The sequence below is a fragment of the Wasmannia auropunctata genome, unplaced genomic scaffold (genome assembly GCF_000956235.1).
Source record: "Wasmannia auropunctata unplaced genomic scaffold, wasmannia.A_1.0 LD335994.1, whole genome shotgun sequence".
NCBI classification, from domain to species: Eukaryota; Metazoa; Arthropoda; class Insecta; order Hymenoptera; family Formicidae; genus Wasmannia; species Wasmannia auropunctata.
In genome coordinates, this window is record NW_012026896.1 from 1912218 (window position 1) to 1924937 (window position 12720).

Genomic DNA, 12720 nt, shown 5'->3' on the forward strand with positions numbered 1-12720 from the left:
GAGAGAGAGAGAGAGAGAGAGAGAAGCGTTAGGGAGGGAAACATCTCGCCGCGGTGGCAGGATTCCGGAAATCCTAATTTCGCGCTCGTCGCGCCCGCGTATCTTCGCCGGGCCGCCTGAGCGCGTTCGCTAATTAGCACGGTGCATGAATCGTTAGGCACCGCCGCCGCGCGGATTGCACTCTGCACGCGCTACAATCCCCGCTGCTGTTGCCCCGACACGCAATCACAATTGCGATGTGGTGGCGGCATTTAACGGAGCGGAGCCAGGTAATGCGCGGCGCGCGCTCAGGTGCATCCGCAACAGCCCCGAAACTCGACGCAACTCTCTCGTATATAGCGAGCTGGCGCCGACCACGTTCGCGCGCACGCCTGTGTGATAAATGGCGATCAGATCTTGAACGTCTCTCTCTACCTCGGGTAGGCGTACGCGCTGGCGTGCACTCACGTAAATCCCATTATGGAAGTACCGAATCGATCCCTCTGATAAACTTCCGTAAAATCGGCGCGACTGCGCGAAAACCGAGGCGAGCGCCCGAAACTTCCAACGGCCGGATGGAAAACGAGCGGAACGTGATTTCAAACGGCGGCTCCCTGCACTTATATTCTCTCGATATACCTTTAATTCGCTCGTCACAGGGTGATTTTGCAGGAATGCAGAGGCATGTATAAAAAATGTAGCCGCACAAATGAAGAATAAATATAGTCCAGCTGACATAACATTAAGCTCATAAAGTACTGCAGCGTAAATATATAGCGTAAATATATAGCGTAAATATATAGCCAGTAAGTTTATTTAGTGGAAGAGTTAACAATATATCACGACTACGATATATATCTTGATGAACAGTTTAATTGCAGTATTCGTTTATTTTTATCAGTATCATTGTGTGCTTTATGTTCTTGTTAGTATATTGAGCGTAACATTTTAACGAACCTTATGTACATAATGTAATTTTGCTATTTTTGCTAAATTTATTTTTCTAATCGGAATACATTTTGCTCGGCATCTCTAGAAAAAAACATATCAAGAAATTTCATGTGACAATACTATCCGATATTACAAATTACTCGCCGAGATCACGCAATATCTTCGAGGAACTGCCATTGGAACCGTTCTAATTATGACGAAAATTGAAAAAAAATTCTAGCACATCTATTTTTATTTAGCTCGGTCGACAATAGAAGCGCGAGACCAGGTAGTGGTAGCTTCACTGCCGATGCAGGATTAACAGCGTACATATACGGGGATGCGCAGGCAGCTGCGTGTGACGCGTGATTGATCGAGAATGTGTCAACTTCACGTTACAGTACGACGCGTCAACACCTCGGCCCTACTATTACGAGCTCGACATAATAGAATTATAGTCGACATCCGAACGAGCTGACGGCGCGGAAGCGACGGTGAACGCAATCGGTAGTCGTGGGTGATTCATTTTAAGGAGATTCGGAGATTCGCGACTTTCCTAAGTCGTTACTTAAACCTCGTCTCACGATTCAAGTGTCGTATCAGATGACGTATTAGAGTGGGGATTTTATCGTCAGCACAGATGGTGAAAAAAAATATCGGAAATCAACGGAGATTGTAGTTCAAAAACTAAACGATCATTGCAAAATCTGATTTGAGAATCGAAAATGAGCTTAATCGCATTACTACTTTTTAAAATTAAACGTCATATCTGAGAAACTAATTTATAATTGCATTAGTAGTAACTGCGCTAACAGGTAATGGTAGTTAAAAGAAATTTCTTTGATATCACATATGATCTTTAATTTTACTGTTGCTTTTACACGGTTTCACTTAGAGAAATTGCTTTCATAAGTACACGCGATACTACGCTTTTACATTCGCATAATCTTGTTAAATAAGCCAAATATTTGAACAGCTATTGTTACGAAGCGAACATTGCGAAAGCAGCTACACAAAATTATGATGGTTTACTTAGATTCTATTAGAAATACGCCCCCTCTCGTTTCAAATCATGAATGGCTTGACCTAATTCGATTGATGTTCTTAAAAATAGAAACTACTTCAATTTTGCATTGCTCTCTACAAATGTTCATGAGATATTATTGAGTGTGTGTGTATCTATTTATTTAACTAATTAAAATTTACATAAGTATTTATCTATAAATAAAAATTATTCACCTAATCATTTATTAATAAAAATAAATTTTTCTTATTGAAAAAATATTACTAATATTTTTCTCAACACTATGCAACTGTGTAATACTAAATAACTGATTACAGCGGTCTCGTATTCAGAGACATTGTTAATAATATCTCATTAAAAAATCTTGTAAGAAATATTTATATTTTAATTCTAACAAAAATTTATACAATTAGTATAAATATAATTTCTAAGTTACCTTACTGCATGCAACCTTATTTATGATTATTATTACTTATCATTCTACTTTTATATGTATATAACTATAAATATATTTCTAGAGTTATGTATACATATCGTCCTCCCCTCCCTCTTTGAAATACATCAAATTTTAATATATGACGCACATAAAATCGGCGTGATAGATAGCTCTCGGTTAAATCGGGCGTGACGGAAGCGTCGAAAGTTCCGACTGCTGGCTGATGTTTTGCACAGCCAGTTGGCGAATGGGTCAATGTGATGCGTCACTGATTCCCGATCGTTCGTTTCGCATAAGTTACACGGCGGAAATCATGATCTTTCGGTACATTTATGCCTCGGGTAATTTAGCTGCGGTAATACTAACAGAGTAATCCTGCGCGGAGCAATGTTTTCAAGCATTCTGCGAAGCGACGTTTTTCACGCACCTACTCTTGCACGCGTTTTTTAGAGACCTCGGCTAGTTTACAAGAGTGGCGTATTTACCTGTAGTGTGGACACGGACCGACCGTTTTTCCGTTGTTGCAAATAAATAGGAAATTGCAAGATTTGTTGCACACCACGACAGTATATATAGGTAACAAACGTAAATGTATATGTATACGATATAACTATACATATGCCATAGTTCGCGTTATTGGAGTAACGGAAGGCTTAATGGGGTAATTTATCTCACTTACTAACGTATCCTTTTGCATGCATTAAGTCCAAGTTAATAGAAAGACGAAAATAGGAAAGGGCGACGAAAGAAGAATAGAGGGTGCAGTGGAGGGGGGGAGGGGGGGGAGCATGGGGATTGCTTTTATGACACAAGTTCGCCCATGAATAAAATATCAAGGAACTTTTGCGGCAGCCATCCAGCTAACCGACTTCTCTGTCCCCGGCAATACGCGAGTTATCGCGCTAGGCACAACCTATCAATGAGTAGTATTCCGCGAGGATTCTCGTCGCCCACTGATATCGCGATGTATCCGAAAATGTGTGCGAATCTACAGAAAAAAAGTGTATTCCATATAATGGCATCGCGTGACATTAACGAATGCATCATGCACGCTCGTTACGGATACGATTGTTTCGTTCTATTATGGTAATCTGATGCGACTTCCATCGTTAGCCACAAATGCCTTTCGATTTTACTATTGTCTCAATAGTATGTCTCGCAATCGAACATTTAAATGTAGTCCCGAGTGTTAGAAGTAAAATGTATCGAGCTCTTTGGACAGAGCATAAAGATTTATTTCTAGATATACTGAGAGAGAGGAAGAAGAACTAGCCATTGAAAATAATCTAAAAGTAAAATTTATTGATATTACTCGAATAGTCGTAATAATTCTTCCATAAAAATTCCTTTGCCAATCTTCTTTCGTTGATTTTCATTTCATGATTTTATTAGAAATACGAAACGAAAGTTATGAGAAATCATGATTTATGTCGGGTAAAAAATCTGACACCAAGAATATCAGTAAAAATCGTGATCTTTTCAACTGTCTAATATTACTAAAGAGAATATACCTATATATTAAGAAATACATTAAGATTAAAAAATTTTTGAGAAAAATGTTAATCATAGAATTTTATATGTATGTACGTATGTTTAAAAACGTACGTATGTTAAAAAATTTTATATTTCATTATATTTTAATTGCAATAGTGTATTTTATATCGTAGTTTCCAAAAAATTTACAATTGGTAAAAGACAAACGTGAAGACTCTAAGGTGAATTATATATTACTCTTTTTATGAATAACCAACAGAAGAAATGCTGGAAAGGAACCATCAGCTATAAATCCCTATCAGGCAATTGTGTGTTAAAAAGCCTCATCAGGATGCATGCCAAATTCTTTTTATTACGATAATTTGGCAAGATTCGCTCATAGTTATATTTTCGTTTTACTATATATATGTACGTGTGTGTATTTGTATCGATTCTGTATAGCATATTCTTAAAGATATATATATATAAGTCAGTGACAGACAAGACATTTGCTTTGTAAAATCTTAAGTTCTTTGATTAAAAGCATTGATTGCTCTAATGTAATTTTAATGCACTATTAAAAGCGCATTTTCTTTTGCAAGCACAATGTATTATGAAATAAGTAAAGATAAAACTTCATTAAAATTCGTTTTAATTACACTTTTAGGTATTGTTAATAGAAAGTTTTATCAAAATTCCATGCAATACTTAAAATCGAAAATAAAGAAATAAGACGTAAAAATATCAACGTTTCTCTTCAAATTGAAGATACGTAATAAAATATGTAATGTCTCCATATCATATTTCATTCCGTTTGCTTCGAATACTGTTTACTGAAACTCATAATGAATAATATTCATTACGAGTTTCTGTAAACTTTTGTACAGTAACTGTTACTGAGCTTAACTACCATTCCGCTTTAATCTTTTCCAGAATACACGCTCTGATGTATGAGTAAACTTGAATATTGAAATTCCGATCTTAAGTACAATATGGTAAGAATCATTTAAATATTTTGCACAACAAAAGTTTCGTAGTTATTACGTTAGTTTCTAAAATTGCCCCGGTGCATCCTCTGCGAAGGCTTTTACTTTAAAATCAGGTTTTCCGTACAAACAAGCTTTAACAAGTTTTCGCCAACAATTTTCTTTGACCAAAGCAACAGTAGAGTTTACTAAATTTAAAAATTAACGAAAAGTCTCTTCCCTTCCTCCCCTCTCGCTTTCTTGAAGGAAAACTCCGGAAAAGCTGAGTAATCCGCTAAAATTGCTTTTATTTCATTGATAACAAATTAAGTGCTCTTTATTATATCTATTAATTGATAATAAAATGTGTGCTAAACAGACAGTGTGCAATTAATAGAACAATTTAATAAATTCGACACTGTCGTTTAGATTAATAATCGTTAACACGCACTTTATTGTAGTTTAACTGAAAGTCCGATAAATCGATTTCGAAAGTTTTAGATAAATTGCAACCGTTGTAATTTCTTCGTGTTAATACAACAATTCTTGTTAATATAACAGCAATTCAGTTTGACGTGACATAATTATTGGTTACATTTTCACACCTCGCGAGTTTTATCTTTCACTTATTACAAAGCTTTGAATTTTTCTCGAATGAAAAGAACACTGGTACGAGTTTCACGGTGTCGAGCTTTCCACCATTGATTCTTGGCAGTAACATACGCTGTTCACGTCAATTCTGAACCGACACGGAGAACGTTGCTGCTGAGAAAACGCGTGCTCCGTGTACGTGCACGCGAGCCAGAGCACACAAGCTGAAATTGTATGTGGTCACATGATAAATTCAAACGCATCTGCACGTATGCAGCAGTTGCAAGCACAGTTCAAATCTACACCTGCTATGCTGATACATCCTGGCCGATCCTGCTCGTTTCGCATAAAATATGTAAACGCATATACGTATATTGAAATATACGGCGCGCCCCGCGTCGACTTCATTTTTATGAATCGCGCGAATATCTTCCGGCAGTCCCTTTATTATTTATCCTGGTGTAATTTTTACTGCGCTTTGATATACGGCGGCTGTTAATGCACAATATTTCTTAAGAGACCTGACGTTGGAGAGATAAATTTCAGTCGTGATTCCCGTCGGCAGTCGTTTCGGAATTTTGCTATTGTAATGTTGCACGCGTTTGTAACAGACGGCGGAGGAATCTTATCGCGTGCAGCGCGCATTACGTATTCCGTCAGTCTTGTCGTCGTGTGCACTTTCTGCTTCCATCCGCCCGAAACAAGTCCCCAGTTAATGCTACTACCAGCAGCAGGTCGCACCATTATCCCTTTGTTTCGCCATCCCCCCCTCCCCCGGTCTTTATTGCTTTTTCGTTCGCTCCTCCCATCTGCTGGCTGGCTGACTTCCTGAAGTCTGCTAACTCAATACCGTGAAAGGGATCCCTAACTGAGAACTTAATAATCCAATTTTCATTGTGCTCCGCCGTTTACACCTGCCACTGCCGAGTTATTTGGTTCCGTACGTACGTGCACTTCCGCGTATCCCTCCATAAGTCTAATACTCTATTCCTGAGCGATTCTATTTCCAACTAATTTGCTAATTCATGCATAGTTGCAGTGCGCGAAGGTTCGTGTATAGATATGCGAATTCAAGCGAATAAACGTGTCTGGATGCCGCAGTGATTAAATACCTCACTTCTGACGTCTAATTAATCTTTGAAAAATCAAATTTATAATAAATATCAATTTTTCACATTATTCGAGACAGCCGCTTAAAGAAAGGATATACTACTGGGAGAATGTACACAATCCGCTCTCGATTAGTTCCAGCGCGCGCTCAGAGGAATGATTAATTAAAAGATGACAGGCAAGCAACAAGTTCTCGCGACAAACTTGAAACGGAAGATGGGCGTGACAGTCGAGTGTCTCGGCGAAATTGCGAGTCCAGATTTTTAATTCACCGCGACTGACTCACCTCGAGTTGTGTGAAGAAGCTTATTCCGTTTCGCAAATAACGTCAGTCGCCGTCTCGACATGCGTAAAATAACATGCTCGCGTTCAGTTTTTCGAGGGGGACTCGAAAGGACGTATACGTGTGTCGCACCTGTAGAACGCGCCCGCTTTGTGGCGCGCGGAGGAAATGCGAGTAACGCGCGCAGTACTTCTCCTTTATTTTCACGGTGTAACGTTTCTAAAAGGACTGCGCGGAGGGGAGGAATTTTCGCCGGGGTTGTCCTCATTCCATTGTCGCGGCATATAATCGCGTGTGCGCGCACGAGCATCGTAAATACGCCACTTCCGCTCCCCTTCCTCGTACTCCTTCGTCTTCCTTACAACAAAGCGTAAGTGCGCTCTTCGCACGCGTGTGGAGGGAGGCGTTTTATTAATTAAAAAAAGTTAATTACGCGCTCGAGTTATCGCCGAAATGTTGTTGCCGAGCTTGTGGAGCTGCCACGCGCACAAATTGGCGCTGACGCGACAAGGGATGCTTTGAGTACCCATGCAAGAGGGTAAATATACGCGCAGCGCAGTTGTCGTGAACGTAACCCTTGTAGCTCGGAAAGGCCGGGAGTCGAGAGTACGCGATGACTTGAATGCTCGAACGACTACCTATATAAGACGACGTTAAGACCGAAGTCAACGACAATACTGCAATCGAACTTGGCGGAAGTTCTCAATTTACATTCCATTTACAGCCGTTAAAATAGTTAAAGAAGACAAGTCACTTCATTGACCTGTGTCTCTGTAATTACTCTTCTGACGGCTCGCGCCGAATGAAGACTCTTTCTCGTTTCTCTCCTTTGCAAAAGTTTACACAAATTCTATTTCGCCCTCCCCCTTTCTTCCGCACTCGCAGCACACTGCCTGCGCTGAATGAAAGTCCTAGAAACTTTTTCTTAGATTAATCGCGGACAGAGCGCGGGTTGCCACGGATAGTTGTTTAATGCGTTTAGCGGAGGAGAAGAATCCTTCTGAAAACTGAAGTGCCTCCTCTTCTCGGTGAGCACATATGAGCTTCAGCTCGAAAACTTTAGTCCGAAGTTCACTTCGCGACGCGCCCCGGGCGCATCCGTTTCCGTTACTTTCGGAAACTCGGGTGTGTTCCGCGAGCAGACTCTTAGCCGCAAACGAAGTTGTCCATCCGGAAGTTTATCGATACACGCGGCTCCTAATTCGTCCGCAGTGATGTGCAGCGAGGCGCATTCTATCAGGAAAGTAGATATCTTTACGGATATCTCGCGAAGCTCGTGTCGTATGATTCTGTCCAACGCCTATCGCGGTACATCATGCAGAATCACGCTCAGTATACGTTGCCGAATCGTATACGACGGTATTGATCGGACCGACACGAATGACACGGGTTACCTGACAGCGACCGTGAACATGACCGAGCCAGCAGTCGTTGATCACTATTCAAGCGTGCGATAATCATTGAAATTGATCAGTTCTAATTGGAGAAGTTTATAGAACTTGAAAAAGAATTTCTAATTTTTAACAGAAAATTATAAAAATCTTCGCAAATAGTAAGATCTCTGTGCGATTTTAAAAGATTAACAAATTTACTGAGTTATGCATTTTGAATGTTACAAGGTTTGCTATTTACATTAAACGAGATATGTTATGTGTATATCAAACTAAGTTGTCGAAGTCATCATATTTCAGCGCACTCTGCTCGATTACGCAAAGTCTCGAAATTCGCGAAGATACACTGTGAGATAAATGACGAATCATTAGCAGCAATAGAACTCCTAATATCTCTCCCGTAACCACTGATCGGGACAAGTTATCACAGACTGAACTTCCACCGTTCCTAAACATAACGATACTGTCAACCGCGCGTAGCAACAGAGGGATCAATCCACCCCTGCTAAGACTCCCCGAGTTCCGGCAACTGTAGTTACTTCCTGCTGCCGAGACTGCGGACTACTTACTCGTGAACCCGTCGCAACCCGGTCTAGTCCGCACTTTGTTACGCGAGACCGAAGTTGGTCGTGAACAAGTTCGCCGCATCGCGCTCCGCGCGGCTGCTAATTTATCCTGACCGGCGAAACAAAGCCCACTGGGTATTGAATTTGCGGCCAAGCATCTCTCCCCTCCCTCCCTCCCACGGCTCTCGCTTTCTCCCCTCGCTGCCCCGCTTTATCCCTCCAGTCTTTCGTAGACCGTCGGATATTGCAGCCACGGTCTTTCTCCATTAGGCTGCACGTCCGATATCCGTCTCAATATCCGCGAAGATATGACGATCTTTGGGGTCGAACAAGGGAACCGGAAATTCGCGGATCGGCCAAGTACGAGGGAGCTTTGAGCATCTGCATTGAATCACGCTCGGTCGCTTTTGCGAATTCTATCACTAATCGAAATCCTCATTGATTCATGACGGTTGGCCTATGCTATATGCGTGTCCCTGCACGGTCGCGTGGATTTACGAAAAATGCGTTGTGCAAATACAGATCTTCCTTTTATCGAAGATTGAGAATAATTAATATATTATAGATTCACCAATAGAACAAGAGCAAGTCGATATTTTACCATCAATTTAAACGTATTCTTATTCTATCTATTCAGTTTAAGAATTCGAAGTTTGTTAATCTTTATTGTGCTAGATATATTATTTGACTATTAATTTGAAATATTAACATTTCACTAATATCTCGTAGCTACTAGCTTTAATATTGAAAAAGATATAGATTTAACCTTTCGCGTCCATTGTCGAGAGAAAATATTCAATAGATATAACGCAATCCCCGTATTAAATTTATGTTATATAGTTCAAAAAGAGACTGTCACAACAAAAATCGGAAAGCGGCGCTAAGCTCGCGGCATACGCTCCACGGGAAATCTTCTCTCGAGACGCGTCCCCATCATCGTTCTCTTCGCTGTCGTGCTTTAGCCTCCCACGTTCTAGCTACAAGCAGCCGCGGCTCTCGAATCGAACGAAAAGGAAGACTATCGATTTACGGTGCCGGAGGCGTTGCACGTGAAACGCTCGATTATGCATGCCCGGTTCCGAATAAAAATTCAGACAGCAAACGCGCCGCTGTCCCAATCCACCGCGACGTGTGCCACGCGACATTTTTATTCTTCGTACAGCTGATAGTTTCGAGCTAGCTGGTAGTTTCAGCGCGATGCTGCACGATAAATTTGTCTGTATCTACATTTATATAACGTACGTCTAAAAGCTATCATACGATACTTCGCATAGCAATAGCGCATTCGGAAGGGTAACTAGAAGTCATTGTGTATAAATAAGTTAATTCTGAGCGACTGACTCAGATAACAAGTAATAAAGAGAGAATTTTTAAAGTATATACGTGAAAGAGAATAAGTAACTCACTCTTATGCGACCTCCATCGTCGTATATTTCCTTGAGTCTCGTTCTTCTTTCCTATTCCTCCTTGTCCACTTATTCCTGCATAACACACAATATTTACTCGTTAGAATAATCATCAAACGATCACATTATATTGAGAGAGAAGAGCAATATGAAAAATATCGTATAAAAGTATGAACTATTCGATATCCGTGTCTCGCAAATTAATGCAACGAACTTTCAAACAGAAGGGAAAGAATATGAAAATTGTACGACTAATCGATACAGAATGGAAGTTGTAACTTATTCGTCATCCGTTGCAATCACGTTACATCTGTTACTAGCAGATAGTGTCACTAGTCTATCATAATTGTTAGTTTGTATTATAATATACGTGAAGAATCAAGAAATATATAAATTAAAATTGAAGATAATTATTTGCGAAACGTGATGTCCGAAAATTCGCCACTGACATAATTTTGGTCGCATTTTGCAACAGTTATTAACTGTTCACATAAATTTCGATCGAGTAAATCTCATGGGAGAGAGACTTTTTAACACATCATATAAACATCGAATTTATGATAGGCAATTAATATAAAATATTAAAATAATTAATTTCAACTTTGTACTTATTAACTGAACACATGACGTCGCTTAACTCATTTAAACTGTACTCACAACGTTTAAAATATATGGATATATTTCAAAATTTTACTCAAGAGAAATAATTGTCCGTAAATATTTACATAAATAGGAAACAAAAATTATAACACCTACTTTCTCTTATAATAAAAATAATTAAATAAATTACTTTTTAATTTACTTAATTTTTCATATATTTACACATTTCTAATATTTTTATTTTTACGACAAATAATAATATTATTTGCAATATTAAACATTAAATTTTCCTTATTTCGGTTCACGACTTTACAAAAATCGGTATTGTACAATATTTATATTGCTAGTGTAAAGACAATTTGTGCAACTAAATTTCAAGGGATATTAGGCAAATTGTGTTTCCTTAAATGGATACGCAAGTTGGAAAACGTTATACAAATTGAGGTAGAGTTACTTGAAATACGCCCTGTGTGATGTTCGATCTTTTTCATTCCCTCTGATAGCTCGTCGTTGACCTGCAACCACCACGTGCACGCGAATCTATCACCAGATTGAATTTCCCAGTCCCGACTTCCTCAAATCGGAGAAACGCGGATCAAGGAGCCACTTTGGAGTGGAAACGCGCACGAAAACGGGAGAAAGCAAACGTTGTTCATAGCGCATCTCTCGTGCTTCGACCTCCATGAATCTACAAATTTCCGATCTTCTTATTTGATACCGAGAGGGACGTCATTTCGCCATAGATACTCAAATCGGAAGCGAGGAGAGAGTGTACGGAAGGAATATCGGATACTTGACAATGCATTTTTGATGCAAAATACTCGATAAAATCTTGATTTTTTTAGCAAAAATTAATATATTATTATATATTCTAATCGCAAAAAGTATGACGCGTGATTTAAATTACGATATCATTCTAGATAATTCTAATTAATTCATAAACAGTATTCCACTGAAAATCTGACGAGTTATGCACACGTGTATATTTCATGAACTTGTTAAAATAAACATTTATAATCATTAACAAAGTTATGTCAGTTTTTTTTTCATGTATATCTGAGTGTATTTTTTTAAAAATGATGGATAATAGTGAATAAATAAAATAAAATTTGTATCTGTCACAATTTAAATATACACACATAAGATACATTCAACAAAACTTTGTGACGAACTTTGTGAAAAATACCTGTTTTTATAATTTACCACAAAATAATCTCTTTTTAATGTTTCTCTCTTCTCGTGTACTATTCGTGTGTAATTCTGTTAATGCAAACGTTATTTATGAAAAAAAAAAAAAAAAATTATACATTACACTTTTCAGAACAAATTAGCCGTAATTGTAGTGCAAATAAAGATTGGAGGCTTGCAAAAAGATAGGATGGTTTACGTTCCACGAATCAAAGCGAAACGGCGGGATTTAATTTTGAACTCCGACAACTGGGATAATAAGATTTCGAGACCAAATACACCGTCGTGCAACTGTGCAGAAAGTCAATACTTCTCTTTTCATGAGCTATCGTTACCGGCCGCCGTTTCTTGTATATCTAACACTCGAAAAATATCTTATTTTGATGGTAATCTTAAAATCACAAAAGATTTCACATTTCGAAGTGCAGTCAATACTTTGCAGTGGGAAGAACGTATAATTTATAACAAATTTTCGCGCACGATCTCGTACATTTTCGTAATATTCCGCAAATAACGCGTATCACATTACGCGGAGAGAATGAAAATCAAAGTGACGCAATACTGATATTGCAGAGATAATTTTATTAAAATTTTATTAATGTTATCAATATTACATATAAAAAGAAATTATATGCTCTACTTTAATGGCCTCGTTTCGGTACTACAATACCCTCCTTCGATATTTGTATTTTTGGCATTTTAATTCAACGCGCGATAATGATGAAAGGCAGTGTAATTACTTCATTATACATGCATAGGATTTATAATGCGAACGAAA

At 38.8% G+C, this 12720-nt stretch overlaps 1 protein-coding gene across 1 annotated transcript in view; it reads right to left on the bottom strand.

Moving 5' to 3' along the window:
- The window catches only part of LOC105453872, a 149732-nt gene that overhangs the window by 99085 nt on the left and 37927 nt on the right, over positions 1-12720 (bottom strand). The window contains exon 4 of the mRNA XM_011696145.1: positions 10155-10229. Coding sequence (XP_011694447.1) covers positions 10155-10229 — 75 coding nt within the window. The remainder of the gene's footprint in view (positions 1-10154; positions 10230-12720) is intronic.